Raw genomic sequence first — 23188 nt, forward strand, 5'->3', positions numbered from 1 at the left:
TCTTCAGTAAAACATATTGAGCTGAATAAATTCCTTTGGATACAGGTAGTTGCTAAATATCTTTGTTTTAAACATTTTTATGTGGTAAATGAATCACTTCAAAAGAAACAACAAGGAGATTACTGCTAGCCTTAAGAGCAAGAAGCACACAAACCAAAATTGTCAGTGCAGTTTATTTGAATCCATACGAAAGATATTCTAAAAAAGGAAGCTATTACATACCGCACACAGAATATTTTCCACCTGTTACTAAGCAACGTGACTGTATACCCGGAGCCATTGCTCTCAAATTGATTGCGCATCTTCTTATCGTGATTGGGCCTGCCACCTGAAGTAGTCATTTCTGAAACAAGACGCATCTCTTCGGGGGAGAAATCATCGTGGTGTGCCAAGCGGAGCTGCCGACGGCGTCAAACCAAACCATCCCCCGCATACAGTTAATGTCTTTAAAAGCCATGGGAATCATAATGAAAATAAATCTGCAGTTTTGTACAATGATGCTTCTGCACATTTAGCCATGGTATTACTTTTGGGTGCAGGCTGTTAAGTTAGTGTTTTTAAAACTTTGTGCAAGCTTCATGAGTTTAAATACACACATAAAACTTGGGCTCCAGGGCAAGATTCCGAGTGACCCAAACGCCACCGGAAAAAGCTTAAGATAATATTCAAACTTCTTGACTACCAAGTGTGTTCATGCTTATTGTCCAGTGTTGCTTTGGGGTAACCTTGGCATATGAAGAGAGATGGTGTCAGGTTAGCTGGCATTGCAACCTGGAATTAGAAATTCGTGTTCTGAAATGTTTCTATTTATTTATTTTTAAATAAAAAAAATACATACAGCTGTCATCCCAGTTACAACTCCACAACAAGATCATATAAAGCTTAAGAAATCTTATATTGTCATTATCATAAATGAGTAATTACCATGAGCGACAAAAACATATTTAAATTGTTAATAATATTGGGTGGTTACAATACATAGTAACTGTTAATAAATTACTAACCCATAAGTCTACATATCCATTTTCGTTTTGCTCATAAAGTGAAAGGCTGTGAAATGTTGCCTTTTTTTTTTGCTAAGTATTGTGGGTTCACTCATGGAATAATAAGCAAGCCACTTTTATTAAAGATTATAAATGCATGCATTGTATTTATAGGTGTGATTTACAACACTGCATAATCGCCTGAAGTCTGACGCATTAGTAACTCTAGCTAAAATTTCATTGCTTATAATCCTCCCCGAGAGACATGCTCATGTTCTACGGATGACAATAGCTTTGCTTTCATGACCCCTTCACCCCACCAGGACCAATTTCTCACCTTGTCTTTGGCCGAACCCAGAGGCATGTGTGATGCTGATTAATATGCTCGTGGAATATATGGGTCACATTTCTGGTCGTGTTGTGATTATACCTCATTTAAAAAACGTTGATCATCTCTGGCATGAAAATGTGGCCTACTTGCTGTATTAGAAATGTGCCTAATGGTTCTGTGTTTCTCAGGTAAGGTATTCTCTGCCAGACTGTCCATCAGCAGGTAATTACGCAATTCGGAGATTGCTGTGTAGATATAAACCATCTTAATTTCATTCTTTCCTTACAAAGACACAAAGGGGGTCATCTCATAATGGGAGACGAAACTGAGTCCCTCAAGAGGGAAGGTTATATTTCACTTTCATTTTGATTCCCTGGTGCTTCATACTGTCCTGCATGTGCATAATGGACGTAAAATGACACTTAAAATTGTCTATATAAAGATAACTACTACTAACATTTGGTGGACAAGTGAGTCTGAGGATACCTTTAGTGCAGAATACACACATAGTTGGTACATAACATGTTTCAACTGGAAGTATTAGACTGTGATTGTATGTCTGTTATAGCATCCCAACATCCAAAGCCCTAGCCCCTTTTTTTCGGGACATATTGGGACAGCAAAGAGAGGGATGGCATAGCAACTGATTGCTGAAAACAGCGGCATGAAGACTATTTAGGATTTTTATACCTTATCTATGATGGGAAGATGGGTGCAGACGGGGGTTCACCTTCCTCCTGAAAACACTAAATCTAAACCTGTCTTTGAAAGTGCACCGTTACCCCTACAATCAAGAATGCTGCACGTTGGACTCGTCAATCCTACAAGTCCAACAGCTATTCAAAACAGAATAACTTGAAAAGACTCACACACACACACACACACACAATGTCTACAACTGCTTGTCCCAAGCGGGGTCGCGGCGAGACGGAGCCTAACCCAGCAACATGGAGGAGGAGACACACCCTGGATGGGACACCAGTCCGTCGCAAGGCACCCCAAACAAGACTCGAACCCCAGACCCACCACAGAGCAGACCCCAGCCAAACCTCAAAGGACTCCCCTTTGCTTTAAAATGCTTTGTTTAACAGAGCATCTGCCTGATATAAATTCCCTCTATTTTAATAGTTTTCTAGCAAAAGCATTGCACCTCTTGAGCAAATCACCTTCCCTAGCTGCTCTGAGTTTGCTTAGAGCATTCTTAGTGAGGGGCCTTTGCACGCGACAACAGCCACGGTGCCTCACAACGCTTCGTTAAACTTACAGCGGAAGCCACTTAAAGCCTGTTTCGCTCGATGTACACAGCACAAGGATTCCATAATTGATGTTGTAAGGGCAGCATGCTTAACAACCAAAAACGATAGATGCGTTCCTCTTAATCTGCCACGTTCCGTACGATATACTTCGAGGTTGGGGTGTTGGATACCTGCCCGGAGAACGCAACCACTACGACAACTAATTAACTTCTTTCCACTACAGTATCCTGTTGAGGATTCAACATATCAATTATGTTAACAAGCTCGCACGCAGCTGTTCCACATGATAAGGAAAGAAGCCCAATAGGAACACTGAGTTCAGTCCAAAATTAACAGCAAATTCATATCGACGAATACACAATAAGGTCATACTATACTTTAACAAAAGATTTTTAATGACATATGACCATTATCATCACCTGGAATTAAACTGGCCATTGTCAGTTTGTTTAATGTTGAAGGTAATGGTTACATTATTTCTAAACAGCTTAAATTAGCTTGATTTACAATTTTTTTTTTCTTTTTTTTTTTTCCTGTTTTGATGCGGGTTTCTAAAGCAAGGGCCTTATCCTCAGCAAAAATAGACAATGTTATGTTTGGAAGGTGGATGAGTTGTTTTGGAGTGGATGGGGTGCTCCTGACCAGCTGTAGATAACCAGATATGGGCATCCAAAAGACCCAACAGATGACTCTTCAAGCTGTACACAACCCACAACACTTTAAAGACGCTTCCCTACTTACATAACACCCTCTGACAGCCTTTTTTAGAGGGACTCTGAAAAAAATTAAATGAAGCTCTGTAGACAGATGAATGGGTGCCTGGACTGCAGGACAACTGTCAAATGTCAAACGAGCTTGTTGTCAAGAAGTAACACACCTTGTCAGCACGTACGTGTCAAGACAGACCTTTCAACCTTAGCTTTAAACCTATGGACCCTAGGTGTTATTCTCTTCGTGCAGAATTCTTCCACCAGCAGAAGCATTACTCATATTCCTCAGCTGAAAATGACTGTATAAAATGTGTTCTTTTTTTCCTTTTACCTGTTCCTCTTAACAAGACAGATTCTATTTAGACCAGGGCATCCCGCATTTCCTGTTCAGCTGTTCAGATAGTGCCCACTGGCTGCTTCTGCATGTCCTAATTACTGACCTAACTGTCCCATGGGTGCTGGAAACACATTTAAACACATTTCAAATTATAATAAGCAGGCACAGAATTACAATCATTAGCAGTGACTCATGCAATATGAATGTCTTTGGTCATTCAGATCAACTTGAGACGCCTCCCTGGGAATTGGGGAAATTAATATGTATGGCTTCTTCCCTGTCTATCTCGCAAAACATCAAGTGTGGTGCTAATGATGCCTTATTGTTCCTATGTAACCCCGCCAAAATGCCATTATCAGCATAAATGTAGCGTGTAATTCATCACGGGGAAACGCCTCAACGGCAGTTTCCTGAAGTTGAGGGTTATAGGTATTGCCAATGATACCTCGGGTCGACATGAACAACCTGTAGAGAAAAGAACAATTTGTTGTGGAATGAGTTTCTCTAATAGTGTCATTTAGAATACAAACCCCCTTTTTCCTTTATTTCAGGACTCATTCTTTCTCTGTAAGATTTTTCTGGGGCAAATGCACCGAAAGCCCAAGAGTCACATGAAGAAAATATATGGTAGATGCATTCTTTCTGCTTTATGACCCAACGTGATGCATGATGTAATCAGTCTTAACTGCTCATAACAGCCTGATTACAGCCCATGCCACAGAAATGTGATGTACTACCTTGTTTTGGTCATTTAGAGCATAAGTTTTCCTTATCTGAAATATGTTACAATAGGTAGTATATGGATTATTCATGTTTCAAACAATTTCAGAACATTTTGTATTTGACGGACTGAAAAACATCTATTCCGTATACCCATTTAAAATATTCAGGACATGAAAAAGGAATTTTGTGACAGAGTAAGGTGGTGGTGTTTGTTTTTATTTTAATTTATGGAAACAAAAATAGCCTTTTACCGCGGAAGAGACAGGCAGAGGAAAACATGGAAAAGCAGTAGAAACATTGGCAATTCTGATCAGGCCTTCAGTGAGCACTGCTCAGTGCTGCACAACGGAGATAGGAATACAGAGATTGAGCCCAGGACGGGAACTGAATAATTATTGTTTCTTTCCCCTCTATCTCCTTCTCTCCCCCTCTCACTCATCTTCTGCATTTGTTTACGCCTCAGCATTCCATTTGTGTAATTCACTTTTGAAATGCCCTGTTTACCTTTCATGTTCTTATTGAAGTCGCCGACTCTTTCTGTGTTTAAAGCGCAGGCAGGCCTTAAGTAATCATTATTCTATATATTAGGTGCCATCCAGGACCAATCTTATTCCATATTACTCAACCTATGTGTTTATATAGTCTTAGCTATTATTGTTGACTTTATTTTTTATTTTTTTTTAAAGTATTTTGCAACGCTGTTTTCATAAACTGTTATCCGCCTGCCCCCACAGGGTTACGAAGAACATAAAATCCTGGTTTCTAAGTTAAAATTGTTCATTCCCACTCTCTTGGCCCCATGTACTGTTGGAAACAACTCCATAAACTATTGTTTATAAGTAAAATTGTACATTTCGACCAGGTATTTTAAGATATAAAAAGCCATTTGTTTATGGAAGTATATGTATAGAAGCAAATAATTGCAATGCAGCAAACTACCAAATAAGTATAACGTCAAACCTTCAGAAACTGAATATATGCAGTGTTCGGTCGGCTAGATACTGTACATAAGAATGAGATAATGTAAATGGGTTACTCATGATTAGGTCAATCTTTATTTAATTGTAATTTGAAATTGTCACATGCCCAATCTCATCAATCAACCCAAGACTCAGTAATGGCTGTGCAGTTTTAAACAGTACTTTCTATCTTCTATCCTTTGCTTAATTATCCAACTTATGTTTTATTTTGTTGAGTTTCTCAACAATGACACTCTACAAATATAGTTTCTGCTCCATATTTGTTAAAATATACTTTTTTCTTACAGACTTTTGGTCCTGTTTGTGATTTGTGAAGGGTAATTTTTAATGTTCAACTTCTACAGTGTAGCGGATGGATATTGATCCAACTCTAGAGGGACCTGTTTGGTTTCGGTTTATCCCACATCTTTGTTACTCTTAGTAGTTAGACTTGTGCTTGATAAGAGCCATGGTGCTTTTTGTGGTAGCAAAAGGGTCAACATGCTATTAGCAGAAGTGCGCTTCATATTAATTCACAGATCACCCAGCTGGCTTCAGCAACAATCATGATAAGCAGTGGAAGTTTACAAGTACTCAGAAGAGCTTAAAACCTTCTTCTTCTTCTTCCTATTTAGAATTATTTGTCTATTACATGATATTGGTTCATTCATCAAAAATCATACCAAACAGTCAATTGGAAACTTATTAATTAATTTTATATTTATTTTGAGAAACCAACAATAAATATCAAATTCATTAATAAGAAACAGTGAAAGTCAACAATGAAAGTATTTAATTATTTTCATGTGAAACTTTGGTGGCAAAGTGGAATAGGTATTCCAGCTCAACACTGCGACTCTGTTGTTTTGCTCACTAGATGCCATTAACTCCCTGAGGCGAAACCTGAACAAATGACTTCTAGGACTTCAGATGCACAAGCGTTGTCTTGGGAAGCATCACCTGCATCCCCCTATGTTTCATTTAGTTGGTTCTGTTTATTAGTCATCAAGGAAGTTGCAGAATTAATCAAATATTGAAAATCTAGGAAGTAGACAAACATGAATTCATGGTGTGTGTACTTTGCCGTCACTGGCCTCTACATCCATTTGAGCTTAGTGTCAAATGACCATCTCAGACTCAACCATGGAAAAGCACAAATCTAACAGTTTGCCTGTAATGCATTTCCCTGGATTGCTTATTAGTCTCTCTTTGCTGCAGGGTTGGTTATCACCTACAGGCCAGACTTACATAGGAAATCATTTTCCTCACACAGTATGCCAGACTTGCCTTATTTATGTATTTACCCATTTATTTGTTTGTTCATTCATTCATTTTGTCTCATGATATGCCATTAGTTTCAAGAAAGCTGGGTTAGCAGTCACTAGAATTTAAAGAACTAAATGCACACTCTGTGTGGTTTAACTTTCGAAAATAATAATAAGAAAAAAAAATATTTATTTTGTTGTTTACGACAAGCTCACTCACTTACCACAGATGGAAGAAACTCAGATAAAGGTCACTGCAGCAGTATCCGTCTAACTTGGATCTGAAACCTTGTGATAATTCTTCCATTTCTCTTTGCAATGACAACTGATATTATCACATGCCCAGGCCATGCTGCTTTCATACTTGGATGAGGGGGGGGGGGGGGGGGGGGTGTTCTTCCCATTGATCCTACTTGAACTCCTTTGAACCTTTCTGCTCTTGCCCGGGAATGGCCTCAACCCCTTCCCTTGATCCCATGAACCGCTTCCTTAAACCTTCTCAAAAACCTTCACTCAGAGTGTGTAACCCCTTCCTGGTCATTCAAAGAAGTGTGACTTTCCTGACGGGCAATGAAGCAGCATCTCTTCATTGCTTGAATGATCACTGGTGGTTGTCCACGTCTTCGGCAACACCACCATCCTGGCTAAGCTAGCAATTAAAGCCAATGCTCCTGTCTACATACACCCACTCATCAAATCTCAAGCCTACGTACACCCACTGCTTCACCTCAGGAAAACAATGTACTAACAGAAAAGTCTCTCAAATAGCTGCCAAGCCATTATACACTAGTTACTGTGCATGAATAATTACTGCAATGAACTATGCTGATGTAAATTTTTGTGATATGGGATTTATATATGCAGAAGTAAGCTGTGCCAGGCCTAATGTCAGACAACATGCTTGTTCAGACTTATATTTTATCTATGAGAATGGATTGGACATTTATTTCAAGAGGCGTTTGAACAAACACAGGTTTATTCATTTCTAGATCCATGCTATCTAAGAGTATTGTCATGACCACGCTATCGCGCCAAGCGGCCGCTCCTGCCTCCAATCAGAGCAACTGGGGATAAAGAGGCAACGCTGTCTCACAGGGTTGGGGAAACTCTTTGAGTCCACCGCTCCCTGTGCAAAAGCCCAGAGACGACCTAAGACTTCTTGCTCGTTTACCCTTGGTTCCCTGATCCCTGTTCTTCTGGTTCTATACCTCCTGATTTATCTCATCGACTTTGATTCTCATCTTGCCCCTTGGATCACATCTGCACATAGCACAACTCCAGCCTGTGCCCTGACGACAATTCTTGCCTGTCCCTTGTTCCAGTTTGAATGAATAAACAACCCACTCTTGGATGCTCACCTTCCCCACCGTCTCCTGCCCTTGTCGATGACAAGTATAAATAAATGTGATATTATTTTATGTGTTATTTTTTTGTTAGTTTATCAGCATTTAGGTGAAAATTACTTCTGCTTTGTTTCTTGTGTGTAGTGAGCTACAATTTTAAAATATTTATTCAGTTGTCAACTGATGCCCATATATGCATGTATTAGCCTTATGTACTTTCAGCATGGAACACTAGGCTAAATGTAGAAGTTTTATAAAGTGAAACTCCATGATGACACACCGCGTGAAAAAGCAAGTTAAGATATTATGCGATTGCCTTTCGTCCTCTACCTCCAAAAGATTCTATTAGTGTTATTAAGTTATCATTTTGTCATTAATATTAGTATTAATATTATATTTGTCACATTTTCTAATGATTAATTAATTTCTTATGCATTTAATAACTGAAAACAATTTTTTCTTCCCTTTTTCCCCCACACGGTAAGTGGCAGAAAAAGTGGAATATATATATATATAGATTTTTTTTTTTCCATTATCCTTCCAATAATGTAAGCCAAATTTTATGCAATTTAATTTTGTGGATGCGATTTTCCATTATATAAGTGAATGTCACATGTCACATGCCACAAATGAAGGAAGGATTTAAGCAAAGGCAAATTAGACCAGCAAACTAAAAGACACAGGTTATAAATATGTCACAAAAAAGTGTACATGAAAATATGCAAAACCGCAATGACTGAGCTTGTGTTATATGCAAAGGTCTTAGAGTCCTCATATTGTTACAAACTCACTTGACATTGAATGACTTGCACCCTTTAGAAACCATCTCCGTGCTGTCAAACCTGGGTGACTTTGAAAAAGAGCAGGCAGGAGCTGGTAGATTTAGTAACACCTGCTGTGGGCAGCTTACCTCCTCCACTGCTGCAAGGAGGAGTTTGTATTTTATGACTGTCACAGTCCAACCTGGCACTTTAATTGGGAATGAGATTGGTCACTGGGCCAGGCCACAGCCGGGCATGTGATCTGTCATGCCAGAGAGTATCTGAGCCGAAGGCCTTTGGCACCAGATGAAGCACTGGTGTGGTCTTCTTTGCAGGGACTGGAGTAATCAATGTAATCATGAGGGTTTCTTCTTTTGTGCAAGAAAGAGAAATTAATCTAATTTGCTCCGTTTATCTGTTTGTTCTCGATTCCTTTTCATTCTCATTTTCACTGTTCTTTTCACTGAAATGCAGCATCACGATGCTGTCTTCCTCGCCAGACAGTCATATTTCTCACCAATAAAAGAAAAAGAGAGACACTTGTTTACGTGCAAAGAGGAAACTCATGATGAAAGCCAGCTTCTTCTCGGAAAATTGGCTGTCGACGGCCTCCACTGTTTTCAGCTCCTGGGATGATGGCTGAGATTTCCAAATAACGCATGACTCTCCATTAGCAGCAGCAACCACTGTGCCCCTCCCACTATAAAGCACTATGTCTTGTAGAAGGGAATGCTCTAACGATGCTATCAGCGGTGGCGCTGTGACTGAGTTGACTTTCGGACAATCTTTCTTTGACCTTTGCACATGTAATCCGGTGCAATGCAGTCCTGCCAGGACTTTCTAATCTGTGGTTGCTCAGCCGGACGATATAGTCCTTTGTCCTGCTATGGATAAGTATATCCACAGGATCCCAGTTCTCAAGATGGGATGAAGACATAAAACCTTCATCATGCCCATAGTGTCAACCCCATAATGTACAGCCCATACTGCCTTTGGGGAATGTCAAATGATGCTGAAATCAGTCTCTGTTACCAAAAGTCATTTTATGTACTGTAAGACATCTTCAGAAGAGGTTTCACCATAAGTTATGTTTCGCCTTCTTATAGACATTCTCAGCCCTAATACTGTAACTGCCACCTTAGCTTCGGGTCAATACTAATTTACCCTGACTTGGAATATATGGTATAAATCTCACCCTGTGGAAATAACCCTCACAGCAGAATCACACAATCCCTCCAGCGAGAGCACTATGGATTAGACTCATCCACCCACCAAGGGTTGTTTTTCTTTTGCGGTAATCAATTAATTGACTGTGATACTTTCTATCTTCTGGTCATAGGTTTCACTGTTTAACAGCTACAGAATACTGTTCCCTGCATCGTCTACCCAGATAGTGTTCTAACTCCATTAAGTGCTCAGAAGGGAGTCACACACTGGTATTCATTATCACCCTTGTGGGGTTTCGGGGACTGTCAGAAGGCGATATATAGCGGAAACAATACCTATTCTTTACCTTATCTGGACTTATTGATGGGCTATGATTCAACAGGAGAGTTCAGATGACATGTGAACCCAACATAATGTTCAAATTCTATCTTCAGTTTAACTCTTTGTTGGCTCAAATGTTCACTCAGTGACCAATAAAAATAATAGCACTTAAGTATGGACACCTTACCTTGCCAACATATTGAAAGTCTGGACCTGCGTACTCCTCAAGGAGGAAGAACTGATTCCACATCCAGCCTCTCTTGGAGCGATGTAGTATCCTTCTGTCCTTCTCCGGCAGGCTGGGGAACTCACCAAAGAGATTCCCGTCACTCCCGCTCGACAGAGGGACTGCCGAGCTCAGAAGAGGGAAGGACAGCAGCAAGAGTGGCAGGAAGCTATTAATTACCATGGTATCCGATCAGTCTGACACAGTTCTTAATGAGTGATCTACTGTGGACAGCCGTTCTGTGGGGAAGGTGCGATGAACTGGCGTGTCACCAAATCTGACATTTTATTCATCTCCTCGACCCTCCTGTTGATCCCTGAAAAGAAGAAATCCCAGCATTATTACAAGGAAGGTCAGAGAGTAAAAACATCTGTGCTATCAAGCAGTTATAGATTTTCATTGCATTAAGTACATATATGTAAGTAGACATGCAAACATGTGTAAATGAAAAAGACAAGAAAATGCAGTCGTTTTTTGCTAATATTTGTAAAGCATCTGCTATAATCAGCAGAGACACTGTTTGCTTGTGATTACTGTGATTCATTCAGTTAAATACCTGTTCTGCATTTGGCCTATGCTATTTAATTAGGCAGCAGTGCCCCAAAGAGCAGCATTTATAAACCTGTGTTTGATTCAGCCCATTTGTTTCTCTGTGTATAACAGCTAGATTAGTGCTAATTAAGTTCCAGCGGGAACATAGGAGTGAGAGAGGAGGTGGCTGGGTGCCTCTACTAATGGTTACCAGGCCTTAACCCAACAGCCCTCCTCGCTGGCTTCCACACGAAAAACCACAACCACCACTGCAGCCCCTCGAGTGGTACGAAAAATTGTAATGAGGAAAATAAATATGATAAACAAATTAATAAGAAAATGGAAACAAAGACTATGAACAATTTAACCAGTAGATACTCTCGAAGACAAGATGGGAAAGTATTTGAAAGGAAAGTATTTGAAATGCCTCACTGAAGTTCTGTCTCCTCATGGGCTGGATTTAGTAGGTAATTCAGTGATGTATGCATAATTTATAGGATTTGGAAGTTAATCCAAAGAAGTAAAAATCGGTTTTATTTATTTATTTGTTTGTTTTTAATTTATTTATTTAAAGGGGCACATTTTCTGAGGGGCTCGTTTAGAAGATAAATGTCTGAGAACTGCTCTGCCAAATATTCATTGTGTGTGTGTGTGTGTGTGTGTGTGTGTGTGCTTTACTACTGTGTACTGTAATTCAGTAAAGTTTGGGATAAGTGGGGAAGATATTAAAATGTCAATAGAGATTTTTGAATGAAGACAGGATCGGCTTGTGTCTTCGAACAAATTAGTATTACGGTTCAATTGATGAATATGAAGTGCTGTGCGTGAATTAACATTGTGCTATAAATGCAAATTGAGCAATTTGCTTAACGAGATACCAAAACCATGAATTATTCACTCTGAAAGTTTTAACAAACGTTAACAGGCCAAATTCCCATTGGAAGAAATCATGTAAACGCGAGTAATACTATGTGTGACGTCCACAATTTGGGGATTCTCTACACTATATCATTTGAAAGGGCAGAAACCCAGGGACGGCTATATCATGGTCAAATTATGTTTTTATGTCTTAACCGTATATTTATACCAATAAACTACATTTTACCCCGATTATTATAATTTTTCAAAACTTTTGTACTATCATACTTGAAACAGATTTGGTCACCAACCCATTTAAAGTTTCTTTTTGCCCTGTGACAGACAGGCATCTCGTCTAAGGTGGACCGTCCCACCCACCCTATGCTTCAGGTACAAGGCTGAAATCCACCATGACCTTGAACTGGACAAGAAATTACAGACACCGGATAATAAATGGATAATGCACACTTTCAGAATACCTTAAATTTCAAATATCGGTTATGCCAAGCATGTCTTTGTAATCGGTATCCAGAAACTATAGTTAGAAGCTATGCCTTGATACCAGATGGTGACCTATTGAAGCAGGTATATTTAAATCCGTTTGCTTTGATAAATTAGCCCTTCAAAATGGTCTTTGGAGAAATATGTCCTTTTACTTATTTTCGATTCCTTTACTTTGAATTTATCAGAAACAGATGTGTCTCTCTTGCATCAAATAGTCATTACAGATACGTATCTAAAGTGAGTACAACTGAAAAATTTTTAACATATTAAACAAACATGACTTAAAACGGTAAGATAAAATATGTAAGACAATTTTTGTCTTGTTATTTTTTTGTTGATCCTATGACCGGCTATTTTCATTCATTCATTCATTCATTCAATAATTCATCAATTGGCCAAACTGAATGCAGACTAATGCAGGTCTCGCATATAAGTGAAAAAAATCGGACACTTTTCCTGGTTGGTCAATGAGTGTAAATGCGAAGCCTAAAACATTCTTTAACACAGTCAAAGAAGATTACATCCAATGGATACCCATGACAGCTCATTTTCCTGCCATTCTGTCACCTGCTTGACACCGTTGGTGAACCACGTACAGGGAATTCATTCGTCTGTCTGCTCATCCATCACAAAGTGATGGGCCACTTCATGTCTCAATCTATCACCCCAAGTAGAGCAACTGCATGTCATCCTTGACATGCTAAAGGAAGAGTCTGTTTTTTCTTAAAAGTGGAAGAGGTTTTGACACACCTCAAGCAGTGCAAGGGTAAATCCACTCTACATCGCTCCGTGCTTCATGAGTAGGAAGTTGGTACTGCCATTGAGTTACACCACATATGTTTCTGACCACTGAACAAGTAGTCAATTCGCACACGGTCTTCCTCTGTGTCCTACCTCCCATTTACAGTATTTTTTGTATATTCTAACTTGCTTTAAAAAACCAGCCACCCTGAGAAGACACATCACTTTCCAAAGATTGTTTACACTTGCCACATATCAGGCAGAGAAACATTGCTGGTGTCATGTTTATGATAAGCAGAAGCATAAAAAACCTGCTTATGGCTGTTATAGACTCTACATAAAAGGCCTCTTTGACACCCCCCCCCCACACTGATTTTGAGGCTTTATCACTGAAGAGTACACAAAGGTTAGTACATAAGCAACCAAGCAATGGAAGACCTTATTGCTGCTCTAGTACTCGACTGCTGAGGGGCACTATGGTGTTTAGAGCTGATGCTTTTTAATCTGATGGTCCTTTGTCTCAATTCCGACTCCTGCTACAGTGATCCTGAACAATGTACACACACACACACACACACACACACTTTCAGAACCGCTTGTCCCATACGGGGTCACGGGGAACCGGAGCCTACCCGGCAACACAGGGCGTAAGGCCGGAGGGGGAGGGGACACACCCAGGACGGGACGCCAGTCCATCACAAGGCACCCCAAGCGGGACTCGAACCCCAGACCCACCGGACAGCAGGACTGCGGTCCAACCCACTGCGCCACCACACCCCCTCCTGAACAATGTATTTGCCCTTAATTACTCACTGACAAAGGGGGTGCGGTGGCGCAGTGGGTTGGACCACAGTCCTGCTCTCCGGTGGGTCTGGGGTTCAAGTCCCGCTTGGGGTGCCTTGCGACGGACTGGCGTCCCGTCCTGGGTGTGTCCCCTCCCCCTCCAGCCTTACGCCCTGAGTTGCCGGGTTGGGCTCCGGTTCCCCGTGACCCCGTATGGGACAAGCGGTTCTGAAAGTGTGTGTGTGTGTACTCACTGACATGTGATGCATGAATATCTGTAAGTAACTAATACATTTTAGTTTATTAGCAGTCTTGGACATTGCCATCAGCTAAATTAAGGTGAAAAATAGTTTATTTCTTACTAATAACTTCCAGACAAGTAGCTATGTTCTGCTGAAGTGACCAAAGTGCTCATTGTGCCAATCACTCATTCTTATATTTTTCCTGTTGGAAATGATTAATAGCTTTATTTCTAAATGCTATATGGCAAAAAGAGTACAGACTTTGTTCCTGACTGGAAGATTCTCTTAAAAATTCAAATTGCCCTATGCTCTCTTCTGTAGTGAAACAGCTATTCAGAACACTACATATAATAATAATAATAATAATAATAATAATAATAATAATAATATTTTAAAAACACAAAATTACTCATTACGTCTGGTAAAGTATGCCAGGTAAGCCAGTCACAGACGGATGTATCTTTAAAAATAAGTGATTTTCAAAAGAAAAAAAAAACAATATTAATGGATGTGATAATTGCTGCAGAGCTGACTGCTCAATGGTCATGGCACAGTGCAGGATAATTGGACGTATTGAGTCTTCCAGTTTCTTGTAGCTCAGTGGGAGACCTGGTGGTGCTGTGGTGGGGCTGTTCCCTTGGCTCCTCATTGCTGGTTAAGCCTCAGGTTCAAACATGGCTTATTTTCTTGTTACTTCCAGTGAATGATCTAGTTTCTGAGGGCCTCAGGTGTGGGGTTACCAGTTGTGCTCCTCGGACTGAGCAAGTTGTGGAATATGGGCCATTAGGACCTGGCTGTTACAGAGGAGGTTCCACCCACCACTGGACTACATACAAAAATTTGTCCATTTCTTTTCTTTTTTTTTTTTTTTTTTTTCCAAAACCTCGGTCATAAAGATTTTTTGCCAATACAAGCATACCTGATTAAAGAAAAAGAAATCTGAGGAAGAAATACATGCACTTTTCCTTTAACCTGAATTGTTTTAGTGACTATTGAGTTGTTGAAATTGTTTTGCACAGAAATTGGTAGACCACATACACTGTGTGACTAGTTACAATATTTCTAACTGTGTCTGCGTGGGTTTCCTATGGATACACTAGTTTCCTCCCACAGTCCAAAGACATGCAGTTCCAGTGGATTTGTGCTGCTAAATTGCTGGGTGTGTGCGTGTGTGTGTGTGTGTGTGTGTGTGTGTGTGTGTGTGTGTGGCTAGCTTGCAATGGACTTGCATCCAGCCCCAGGTTTCTCCTCACTCAGTCTTGCACCCAGTGATTATGGAGATGCTCCAGATCCTTAGGCTCACAACCTTCACCAAGACAAGAGGTTAATGATTGATTGATGGAGGGATGGATGGTTACAAATACTAATCTAGGGGTTATGACAGTTGGGGCTGGTAGTGGGCTTCGCCAGTGCCTGCTGTGTGACAGGTTCCAGTGCTGCTTGGGGTGCCTTGCGATAGACTGGCGTCCCATCCAGGGTGTTTCCCCTCTCCCTTCAGCCTTGCGCCCTGCGTTTCCGGGATTGACTCCGGCTCACCGCAACCCCGCTCAGGTCAATCGGTTGTTGGCATCGGTTGGTTGGTTGCTTCTGATAGTATGAAGAGCCCCAGAACTGCTCATCATAAGTAATACGATACTGTAAGACGAGTCTGTGCTTTTTGGATACAAACACTGTTATAGAAATGGATCAGAGACACTGACCTAAAGAATGAATTATTCTTCAGTAGACGCCTTACTGGACTCTACGCAGCACACTGTGAATACCTTTTCTTATTTTAGATGTACATTTGCCACAAGATGTTCTGCGGTTTTCTGTTCAGCCTGTGGTTACAGAACTGCAGTCGATCCATGAGGCAAGAGCACTTCTTTGATCCAAACACTCAGTTGCTGTTTAAGCTTGATAGATGGATCCGACACCTCGAAACTCCAGCAATGACCGGCGAGGTTACCTCAAGTGTTATTCACTGGCTTCAGTATCGAAAAGATTGAGTTCAGATTGATTCTTCCCATACTCCTGTGTGTATCTGTCAATAGGGCGGCTGTTAGCCGAAAAGGAAATCAAACACATTTTTCTGCTTCCCATCTAAATGCATCCCCAGTTTTCTCCCAGCGGAACACAGGAACCCTTTTCATTATGGATCGCGTCACGCTGCTGCAAAGTTATCGCTACGATGTCACAGCAATGTTGAAAGAATATTACAGCGGCAGCAGGGTCGCGTTTAAGAGCAATTTGAGAGGAATCCTGCAAACATTGCAGCGTATCGACATGTCGTTAGGGTGAAGGATATGCTCTCTGTCACCCCATTGTGGGAACCTATGTTATCATGCATATGGCAGAAATTTGTCACAGTATCAAGGGGACCTTGAGGCAATTAATCTGGCCTGATTATTATGATTGAATTTTGCAATTATAATTCACAGTTGTGTTTGAATTCTAATAAGCCTCTGTTTATTAGCCTTTGAGACGCTTTTAGGTAAATGTTGCCCCTTCTTCCGTTTTTTCTTTTTTCTTTTTGTTTATTATTATTAACGCTTGCGCTAAGAACATGGACGAAGGAGAAGATAAAATCATTGCCAGCAGCTTTGGACCATCATTAAACTGTTGGTTTCCTTAAGTATATATTTGCCTGACTATACAATCTGTTTATTACTGCATTAGATGGCTGCAGGGTGTTAAAAAGGAACAAACAGTTTATGAAACCACATGGGGTAGGGAGTGCAGCACAGCTTATGGTGATTTGGTGATTAAAAAAAAATATGAGCAAGTGAAAGGGAGGGAGAAATCCAGCACTTGGCGCCCGGTGCTGAGACTTGCCCACAAAGCCGGCCCAGCATGCCGTCTCCCTGGTGGAGCGTGTGACTGCAGCGATACGGTCGTGATGGGGGGAGGTGATGCGGCGAGATACCAGGGACCTGCCTGACTGACACGAGATTACGATGCGGGTCTTAACCGATGGACTGCCTTACCGCCAACCTACGCGTGCCCATGCACGTGCAGACACACGCACACGCGTGCGCGAGCCAGGCTCAGACACCAGCCCCGCGACTCCACCCCTCCTCTCACCACTAATCCACTGTCAGCTTTCCTTGGGATGCTGCCCAGTCTCTCTGCTGTGGCTTGCAGTTGCTTCACCACGTCTGTCGGCTCGCCGTCGGTCTACTTCACCCAAATACTAAAATCTGGGGCACCAACCTTCTGTGGGAGGAGGGGGTGGAAACCCTTATTTAGGAGACCATACTATCGTGATGTCTCTGTTTAGTTGTACCCTCAGATTCCCAGGTATTTTTTGGATTATGGTACAGGTGAGTTGCCCTGTGATGGTTCAGGCTCCCATCCAGGGTGCACCCTGCCTAGCCCTGTGCTTCAGGGGTAAGCTCTGGTCCTACGATGTGGTCCTCACCATTGGACAAGTACTAATCAGCAGTTCATGGCCGCAACTAACTTGAATTTCGCTTTTGAAAATATCTTTCATCTTGATAGTATTTATTGTCCTGTTTTACAGAACACAGCAAATTAAGATGGGTAACACTGAAAATTACAGAGCATGATAAATTAAAAGGGATAGTGTAGTGCTTAGAGCTGCTGCCTTTGAACCCAAAGGTTGCACGTTTGCTCACCACCTCTGGCTGTAGTATCCTTGAGCAAGGGACTTACCCTGAAGTGCTCCAGTAACATTACCCAGCTATATAAATGGGTAACTTTGGAGAAAAGTGTCAGCTAAGTGAATAAATGTAAGACTGAATGTAAATACAGCTTTCACCAGACTTGTGACACTTTTGCACACCATTAATTTGGCAAAGCGGCATCTTGAATACTTTCTTTTTGTAAAGCTGGGTGATGATATGAGGAGACAACCGCATATCGACAAGAGAGGCAGTAGACCACCACCAGTCCTGTAAACTTATTTTTTAGGACTAGAAGTGGTCCTGATCCTACCGCTAGCATAGTTTTACTTCCAATGTTGTCAGAGTATGACCTTCAAGCAATTTCTTCCGAAACCAAACGCACTGATTAGACAGCGCATCTTGTTTTCATAGCGCTGCTTCTGCCATTCTTTCAACACGTTATTCAACCTCTTTCTCGATATTTAAATGAAGGACTGTGCAATAGCGCAGACAAATGTCCAGGGAAAGTCTTGTAAATGCAAAAATGATGAACTGAAAGCAGAAAGAGATTTAAAAAAGTATAGAGATCTGCCCATCGGTTGAGAATGTGAACAAAAATTAGGTTTTTATTGCATAAGATCTCATGATCTTCACTGACAACCACACCACAGCTACTCTGGTAAAGCGTTTCAAATTTGACCACAGTGATTTGCATTTACAAAGTACCTGTAAACATTATTTGCATATGTGAAGTACAGGCTGACTGACAGCAATGAAGGTGACATGGGGACATTATTTCATAGTTCTGGAAATAACAAGGATCAAGCACACATTCCCTCCGCTCCACTCAATGAGGCTACCAGGTGAGTTAATAGCGGGTCAAGTCAAACATTTCCTTCCATAGAGGAAATGCATGATTTCCACTCAGTCACGTCACGGCACAAATTAAACACTGCTGAAGCATTCAATTATGGATGCGGTTCTGGTGAAAATGAGGTATTAAAACACTCGATAAAATTAAGACGAGAAGCCCACAGCTGAATAGGGTTCAGGATTGTGTGTGTGCTGGTGTGTGGCACCCTCATCTAGAAACATCTGACTGCAATTATGCCACAGCAGCACGTAACTGAGCACAATCTGATTAAGCCATAAGTGAGACTGTATCAGCGACCCGCAAATGCGAACGCTACATGCGAAAAGACATCGGTTAGCCGCGGCCTGTGGACGTTAGCATGCTAACAGCTGGCGGCGGCAGCAGCCGCTAGGTGGAGCCCAAGATCTTCCCAGTGCCGCCGGGCTGGTTTTCACCCTCTGCGACGCTGCGTTTACCCCATCCTACAACATCTACAGTATTAATGTAACGCTTGCTTGATTCAGAAACTTTGATATGGATCAAAAGCCTATGAACTCTCCTTGTCTTTACCTGGGAGACCAACTTTCAAAAGACTAGCTTGCCTGTAGTTTATATATTCATAGAAATGGTAGATCAAAGTTTGTTTGTTTCTTTGTGGTACTGTGGGGTCTTATTGGAAGAGCTACACCATAATTTGTTGTTGCCTTGTTCAGAGGGAAAGCTGAAAATGTTTCACAGTCACGTAAAATGACATCTTAACATCTTAGCATTGCATTTGTGATACATTAATTGACTTTTGTGGGCTGTCAGATTAAAATAAATAGAGCTTTATTGATCTTGACTTTGTAGTTTATGATACATGCAGCTGAACACTTAATCAATCTTAAATGTAAATATGAGCTATAATGTGCCCTCTGAAAATGCAACTGTTCCATTAGGGAACATGTTTCTAACAATAAGGAGACCTTAAATTGAGTGCGAAACATGACTCACGCTATTTTCAGTGTGCCATGGTATGCTGTACAGTAATGTCAATATAGTTGTGTTGATACATAGTGTTTAGTAGGCGCCGTTAATAGCAGTGCTTTCCTTCAACTTTGACATACAACTGTTCTCCTGAGTCATTCAGCCACTCGGTGTTTCTTCTTCACATTCGTGCCACAGCAGTGACGCTGGGTGATTACAGCGTGCAGATGGCAGCCACAGGAATCGGGGACACTGGTGGAGCCATCGAAGGAACGAGCTGTCATCGTCTATCAGACCAAGGGCAGGGGGCTCTGCATGGCAGCGCTAGAAAGCATCGTCCTTGTATCAACCACCCACCTGCATCCAGGACTCGTGCTTGCATCGAGGAACCAAGCTGTCAACAGACTCCACGGAGGCATTAACTGAGATTCTGGAGTGGCTCGATCTTCCAAGTACTAATAATATCCACTCTTTCGGCTGCCCATACATCATGTCCCTGCAACCTTTCTAGAGCCAGCAGGAGAAGCGGAATGGCAATCTGTTTCTGGCAAACCCACGGCGGTCCCTCGGCGAGGAAAGACGCACAAACAGCCTTGCCTGCTTTGGATCTTTTGGTCACCTGCCGTATGGAGCGTCAGGTTGAACTTTCAAATTGTGCCGAAGAACAGGGGCTCCGGTCACCCGTTTCTTTCACCCGCTCTCTTTTCCTGCTCATTACCATATGCTATTATATGCCTTGTCCATCTCCAAACGGAACACGGCAAATTGAGCAGAATCCTGAACTGAGGTGCGTTAAATAGCCATTAACTTTCTCCAACGTTTTGTCAGACCTTTCTGAGCTACTTTGCGCTGCGCTGTGACACAGTTAGATGAGTCACTGAGACTGACAGTGTACGTTTCCAGATAGTACAATGCTGGTGATTGATTAACCGCCCTTTGCTTGCCACCCCTCCCCCCAAAACCCGTTTACTGCTCAGTGAGGAAAAAGCCAAGAATACTGATTTGTATGCATATCCATGTAGCCCAACTTGCGGAGCTGTTACCCACCTGTAGGGATAACTGCTGCACACCTTTCCGTGTAAATCCAAGATCTGGGCTTTATACCTCTACCTTCGGGTTCCTGGTGCAAGGTGTGCATGCCTCATGACACCAATCATCTTTGTGTCTGCCCTGTCCTTTGTTTCACCTGTGTCATTGCAGCTGTCTGTTCCGTGCACCCCCTCCCCACATCCTGAGTCAAAGTGCATCTGCTTTCTGAATTGTATCTGTATTCTCAAATTTTGGGGTTATCACATCAAGGGTTAAACGGTCACACCTCAATGGCTCCGTTGGTCACTGTTCACTGTTGTCGGTGGTCCAGTGTTGTGAAGTTAAATGCAACACTTATTTTGAGACCCGGTGCATTAACTCAGGACCGTCTCAATATGCAGCCTTGGGCTGCTTAATATTCCTCCTCCAAAGTGCAGAATCTGTTGTCACACACAGCAGGGCTTTCACTTGTGCCAAAAAAATAAATAAATAAATAAATGCAGTAAATAATTCAAATAAACTTAATATGAGCAAAGAATCTTACCTTCAGCCAATGCAGTTTATTGTCCTTTAAAATGCATGTTATTTTGTTTCCCGCTGTACACTCCGTGTGGGTGCTCAGCTCTGATGTTTGGTCGCCTCACGCCTGCACTCGGATTCCAAGACTGACTACAGTGTTGTGTATGAGTCCAGCTGCCGCTCTCTCTCTCTCTCTCTCTCTCGTTCTCTCTCTCTCTCTCTCTCTCTCTCTCTGCACCACTTCTTGCTCTGGATGGCAGGGAGGCAGAAGCCAAGGGAACGGCAGTCCTGATTGGCTGCCATTCACAAGTCCCCAATTGAAGGATGAAGAAAAAAAAGGTTGGCGGTGGGGGGGGAGGTGGGGTTTTGGGGGAAAGTAAAAAGAAGGGACCAGAGAGGAGAGAAGAGGAGAAGAAAGGAGAAAGCCCTCGCTCGCCCCTTGCTCTCTCGCACTGGGAGCCGTGACTGTCGTAGACGCGGGGACTGAAGATGTGGGGGTTTAGAGCCGCAAGAGGGTGGGATGCTCCAGAGCGACAAAGATACAGAAAGAGAGAGAGGGAATTAGCATGAGAATGCTGGGGTAAAGCTCCCATACAGAAAGCAGACTGGGCTAACGGTAAAAAAGGCACGGCGATAGATTGTTTAGCATTCAGTAATCAAGCCGATCTAATCTCCTTTCAGTGACACTTAAAGGACGGAGATGTGTTTACAGCGTGTCTTCTGGGCTGGCTGCAGGGGAAACGGGTGTGATTGCTGAGCACCTTTACTCACAGGGCAAAGCCACTCCAGCGTTTTGCTCGGCATCCCACCACCACGTCTCCAGTTTGCCTCCTCCCAGCCCTGTCTTCCTAAACCCCTCTGGTAACAGGCTGCTTCCGCTCGATGGTGCGAATGTAGAAAGAGATCGTGTGGGGACTGGTCTCCGGATGCCTGTGAGTCGCATGAGCCATCAGGATACACATCTACAGACAACTGTCTGACGGAACGACTATGAAACCAAACCCGTCCAACCAGAACTGGAGATAGGATGAAAAATTTATAGTAGGTTGTGATTTTTTTCAGCTGCAAAAGTTTTATCTTGGCATATCAATGTGAATAAGTAATTAACCTGGAAGGAGAGGGGTAAATAAATAAATCACTCAGGCTAGTTTAATTACCATGAACACAAGTATTGATATATCCCCCCTGTGCATGTGCTGCCAATTCTATATACTCCATAATTTACACTGCTGCTGCAGATGCATTTCAAACACTAATGAGCTCACTGGGATAGAGCAGGGTACTGTACATTTCTGGTATGAATTACTATTAATTTCAGCGGTGTTTATCTCTCCCCCTCCCCCAAGCGTCCCAGGGAGGTTAATTACACAGTCGTTATGAGGCACCAATGGCTCTGTAACTCTCGGTGTAAACACTCAGACAAGATGCAGGTTTGTACCACTCTCTCTCTCCCAGGATCCTCCAACAAACCCCTTAGGAACCACCAATACACAGTTCACAAGATTCGCGGGTCTAAAATAGCATTGCTAACCACAATACTTCCCCATTAGGTCTGCGTTTTTCTCACTTGCTCGACGTTATTTATCCGGACAGAGATAAATGGCCGAAGAATGCAATGGACGATACATAGGGGCCGTCCTCCTATCCATTTTCAGTAACCGCTCATGCAGTCTGCTCCTGGGGACAAGAGCCCTGCATGTTGTAAGAAGGAGCTATATAATCAGAGGAAGTTTAGTGTGCTATCTCAAGCACTGTATCTACCTTGGAGAAAAGGCATCAGTTATATACCACAAAGCAATCATTGTACATTGCTTTCATGGCAAGCACCTATTAAATCAACCACTGATATTAATTGCAAATGTCTGTTCAGCTGAACAACATGTTTATAGGGTGAGGGAAGAATGGAGATTGGCCATAAAACAGCCGCAGAAGCATGTGGGGGGGCGGGGGGTTGGGTGAGGCATTCTGGGCATATCACAAGCACAATTTAGGCCCAAACATGTTTTTTACAAGTGACATTTTTAGATCTATGACATCCTGATCCCACTTCTCCATTAGACAAACACGTTTTTTTTTTTTCAAGATGCAATATGGATCTAAATGAATATTGCATGATCAGGATCCTTTCACCTTCATATTTTGATGTGTCTGCAATTTTCTATATACTGCCTAAAG

General features: G+C 42.0%; 1 protein-coding gene across 1 annotated transcript in view; it reads right to left on the minus strand.

Annotated features, from left to right (window-relative positions):
* The window catches only part of LOC108927648 (cadherin-10-like), a 39372-nt gene extending 18229 nt beyond the window's left edge, over positions 1-21143 (minus strand). The window contains exons 1-2 of the mRNA XM_018741058.1: positions 21039-21143; positions 10344-10698 (exon numbers count right to left, since the gene is read on the minus strand). Of these exons, the coding sequence (XP_018596574.1) occupies positions 10344-10565 (222 nt within the window). The 5' untranslated portion in view covers positions 10566-10698; positions 21039-21143. The remainder of the gene's footprint in view (positions 1-10343; positions 10699-21038) is intronic.
* Between the last annotated feature and the right edge of the window lie 2045 nt (positions 21144-23188).

Source organism: Scleropages formosus, chromosome 19 (assembly GCF_900964775.1).
Source record: "Scleropages formosus chromosome 19, fSclFor1.1, whole genome shotgun sequence".
Lineage (NCBI taxonomy): Eukaryota > Metazoa > Chordata > Actinopteri > Osteoglossiformes > Osteoglossidae > Scleropages > Scleropages formosus.